Genomic DNA, 4,433 nt, shown 5'->3' on the forward strand with positions numbered 1-4,433 from the left:
AGAGCGAGATGAAAATTAAGCTAATGCATAAACGTGTAAGTTATACGTAATATTATATCATAATATGTGAATGATAAGCAATGAGAAAGTTATAAAAAGTGATGTGATAGAGTAAAACGTTCTTCCTCGTTCAAAATGAATACACGGAAACTATATTTGAGGATCAGGAAAGTATTGAAACATAAATTGAAAATAGTATAACTTTTTTATTCAAATATATAAAGAATTGTACAATTTGCGTAAACCACGTGTATCGAAAGTTTACGAAGAATACAATTTCGTGCGAACAATCAATTTATTTATCGAATTTATAAACTACTATCGTAATTTTGTAAAGGAACTCAACAATTCATCTCTAGTTGTGAAATATATAACACTGCATATTGTGGAGCTTCTCGCGACCAATTAAATGCAATATAAAACTTCATAAAACTTTTCTTTTGCATTGCATTTTGATTTCACACGACAATATAATTTCAATTTAGACAAGTAATTGTTTCGACGGTACAGAGTATGAATATCCATCATTGGAAGCTGCGTGAGCAGAGCTCGATGCCAAGCTGCCCGACGATAAAATTGATACTGATCCACTAGAGTATCCACTGCTATAGCTACCTGAGCTAGGTACTCCATAAACTTTGCTAGGCACGTTGAAAGAATCCAGTGAAAGTCCACCTCCAGAAACGTAGCTTGATGGTACACCATAATTTCTACTTGGATAATTGGCTGAGTTGTATGAGACTCCCACAGATGGCACGGAATGTACAACGGCGCTTGGTACACCATAAGAAGTGCTAGGTACACTGACGGATCCCACGGACAAAGGTACTGAAGCAGCTAGAGCAGGGCTGCTGTGAACTGGTGCTGGTGACAGACTAGGGACACCATAACTTGAACTTGGTACTGAGACAGAGGCGCTGTAAGATGGAAGAGGTGCAGCAACAGGGGCACCATAAGATGCGACTGGAACAGAAACGGGAGCGTGGAATGGAACAGAAACAGGAGCCTGAACTGGAACAGAGACATGAGCGTGTGCTGGAGCAGAGACAGGAGCGTGGACTGGAACAGAAACAGGAGCGGAGACAGAAGCGGTGTAGGATGGAACTGCTGACGAAACAGAGCTGCTATAGGATGGAACTGATGCAGAGACTGGAACTTCATAAGCTGGAACAGAGTAAGATGACACTGACGCTGGGACACCATAGGACAAGGCTGGAGCGGAGGACACTACATAGGGTTTCTTGACAGATGTTACAGAGGATACAGGTGGGAGGTATCCGGAGTCAGCTGAAGCTACTTCGCCTGATACGCCAAAGCCATGGTTGCCACCGATAAGTCCACGTTTCTGCACTTTCTTTATGGATTCACTTGCGCTAATAGCGATGAGTGAAGTGACGAGTAAAGAAGCCTGAAAGGAAATATATGTTATCGCATTTTTTATCTAAATAGTTATTTTGCGCGATGAAATGAATGTAATACGTGTGAGTAATAAAGGATTAAATTATTAATGAAAACGAATAAGTGTTTGACGGTTAGTTAACGGAAAGTTAAATGGAAACATGGAAGAGAACAAGGAATTGAAAATTAATTTTGTAATTAATGCAAGTTTGAAAGTGTATTAGAAAATGCTTGTTTGGATTAGTTTCGATTGGATTAGATTAGTTTCATTATGTGGATAAAGGTGCTGTTACTTACTACGAAGGTCTTCATGGTGTATTTGGATTAAGGAATGGTATCGAACTGTGGCTTAGAGGAAAAATTCGTCGGTATTTATACGGTGACACGCCACGCGAGAACTCCTTTCACTTGCAAGATACAAAATCCCCCAAACTTTTATACTGACGTAAAATATTGCAAAGATATTTAAAGGTTTACAAAATTGAGAAAATTATGTTTCGTTCAATATTTACGGTGTCTATGGTTGAATAAAAGGTTTTGCATAATTGTTTAGTAAACGATAGGATAATTAAACTTAAGTATATATTCTCTTGTCGTTTATGAGACATGTATGTTTATGAGACAAATTATGATTGTTAAATGAAAGAAAAAGAATGGTGATTAGAGGTTTCAAATAAACATTACTGATAGTGCTCTCAATTTCTATGAAAGAATATAATTTTCAACTTTTTGATATACTTTCACATGTTTCTTCCAAATTTAATATCTGTATAGGAAACAATCAATGTCATCAATGATGACGTATCGTTTCCAATAGCCGGAAATGTCATACACACGTACCATAATTACTCCAACAATTCAATCGACTTGTCAACTCACTCGTAAAGGAAAGAGAAATATTTATTACTATGGTTTAATCTGCAAAAGCTTATATTAATTCTATAAATTTTGACATAAAACGCAATGTGCAATGAAACACTGGAAATCGCTGATAATTTGTTCATAAAACAATTATAACAGTAATGATCATTATGGTTAGATATGATTTTATTTATATTTTTATTTAATTAGATTTTATATTTAAAACTTTTAAATTTTATATTTTAATTCTATATTTATATTTATAAGTTATAATTTACGTAAAATTGTATCCAATATTCACAGAGCATATACTTTAGTGATATTAAGAAATCTATAATATACTTATTGCTATCTCAAGGAAATTTATTCAGTCCACGATTCTTCCATCCAATAAATATTATCTGTATCTGCCTATACAATTCGTTTGCTTACAATACTGTTATTCTAATACTGTAAGTTAGTATTCGTGTAACTGCCCAAATCTTTTTCCTTGATTAATAGCCAAGCAAGATTGGTAACTCTGTTATTCGATTATTTAATCAACACAAACACAGGACCATATTAATATACCCAAAATTGCGTACAGTTCGCAGAGAATAGAAACATACGTTTTACTAAATTATGCAAATCGGCCACCTACAGGAAGTTCCACATATTCCACGTAATACTAAGCAATAAGGTATTCGCGTCTTTATGTGTGAAACTTGTTACATAAACGCAAAAGTCGTGAAAAATGATTCAGCGCCTTCGCTCTCGCGTTCTTTATTCGAAATTTATGGCAGAGTGAAGATGGTGTACAAATTTGTTGACGATCGAGATCGTCCTCGCATATGTGTCTTTCTAGAAAGAACAACAAGCGATTACCCAATGTCAGGTATATTGTCCAAATCTACGTTTCGACAATGTCATTTGCCGTAATTAGCCGTAAAAGTTTCTCTATCATTTTTTACGCTCTAATATTTCCAATTACGCAATGTTTCGCGTTATATTAACCTCGTTTCATCACGATCTTTCTCATTTCGTTAAATAAAGTTAATGAACGGTCATTCAAGACTTCTCATATACATTTAGACGTCCTCACGAAACAAGCGAGAGGTCACGAAAAAAATATTTCATAGGTCAAGGCTAATTTTTTTAAGGTATAATTATTTCATTATGTAGAATTTCTTTGGTAAAATATATATTTTGCAAAACATTATAATGATATTAGCATACTATATATTATGGGATATTATAAATACTGTTTGGAATTGTGAATAATTTCTGAAAAATAAAGGTTCGAAATATATTCTAATCTTTATATGTGCCATTGCATCCAAGGTATTCTGATACGTAAAATTGACAATTTATGTTACATATATATTATTACATATATATATGTTATATAGAACGAAATTTGTAAAAGTTTTATGATTATGACTCTTCCTAGTTTAGAAATTTGTTCAAAATGCTGTAGTAGTTAGGCCTGTGAACCATAGGAGATTCGTATTCAGTCCTTTAAGATGAGACGAGAGAGGAAATTAGAAACTTAAAATACTAGAAACGAGATGAAAGAAAGTACAAAATGGCATTGTTAAAAAATTATTTGGAGAAAGCAAACGAAATATCATATAAACCATTAATTATTCATAATTATCATATATTCATATTTCTATAAAGAAGATTACCACTAGAAGTTTCAGATTTATCTTGGATTCTATCTATCCTTCTAACGTCGTTTGTATTTGCATCACATTTTCTTGCATTAACTTGCTTACACTGTTTCAGACACGTAGTTTCTTTCATCCCTCTCACGTAGTACGTAAGACTCACGTGTATCAACTGTCTTTGATAACAACACACTTTGAAACTTTAGTTAATTCCTTGCAATGTGGCAAGATTTTCGGAGCTGTTTCTTACTAAGTCATTTTTCAGTGAATTAACAAGTTTAAATGACCAACATAATTTGTATATAAATTAATATTATAATATTATAAGTTGCATCTAATCAATATGAAGAATATAGGGTTATTTCGTATAGGGTATCGTAGGGGTATATTCCATAATATTCCATATCACATTCCTAATTAATTATGATGAATATGAAAATATTAAGTTCGATGATCATATTATTTAAGTTTAATGGGATGTTACATAACTTAATATAACTGTGAACATTTGTAATAGCTGCAACC

The 4,433-nt window shown here is 33.4% G+C and overlaps 1 protein-coding gene across 1 annotated transcript; it reads right to left on the bottom strand.

Moving 5' to 3' along the window:
* Positions 1-481: 481 nt before the first annotated feature.
* LOC126865799 (sialidase-like) lies at positions 482-1,710 on the bottom strand. Its single transcript, XM_050618696.1, has 3 exons — positions 1,696-1,710; positions 1,078-1,408; positions 482-966 (listed from the first exon to the last, which is right to left on the bottom strand). Exons 1-3 carry the CDS (start codon positions 1,708-1,710, stop codon positions 482-484), a joined length of 831 nt encoding a protein of 276 aa, XP_050474653.1.
* Positions 1,711-4,433: the final 2,723 nt, after the last annotated feature.

Source organism: Bombus huntii, chromosome 5 (assembly GCF_024542735.1).
Source record: "Bombus huntii isolate Logan2020A chromosome 5, iyBomHunt1.1, whole genome shotgun sequence".
NCBI lineage: Eukaryota > Metazoa > Arthropoda > Insecta > Hymenoptera > Apidae > Bombus > Bombus huntii.

What these genes read in the sequence shown, in the direction of transcription:
- LOC126865799 (XM_050618696.1), bottom strand. An exon ending in CTACACCGCTTCTGTCTCCG is followed by an intron (nt 967 to 1,077) that starts CTCCTGTTTCTG and finishes CCGTTTCTGTTC; the next exon opens with CAGTCGCATCTTATGGTGCC.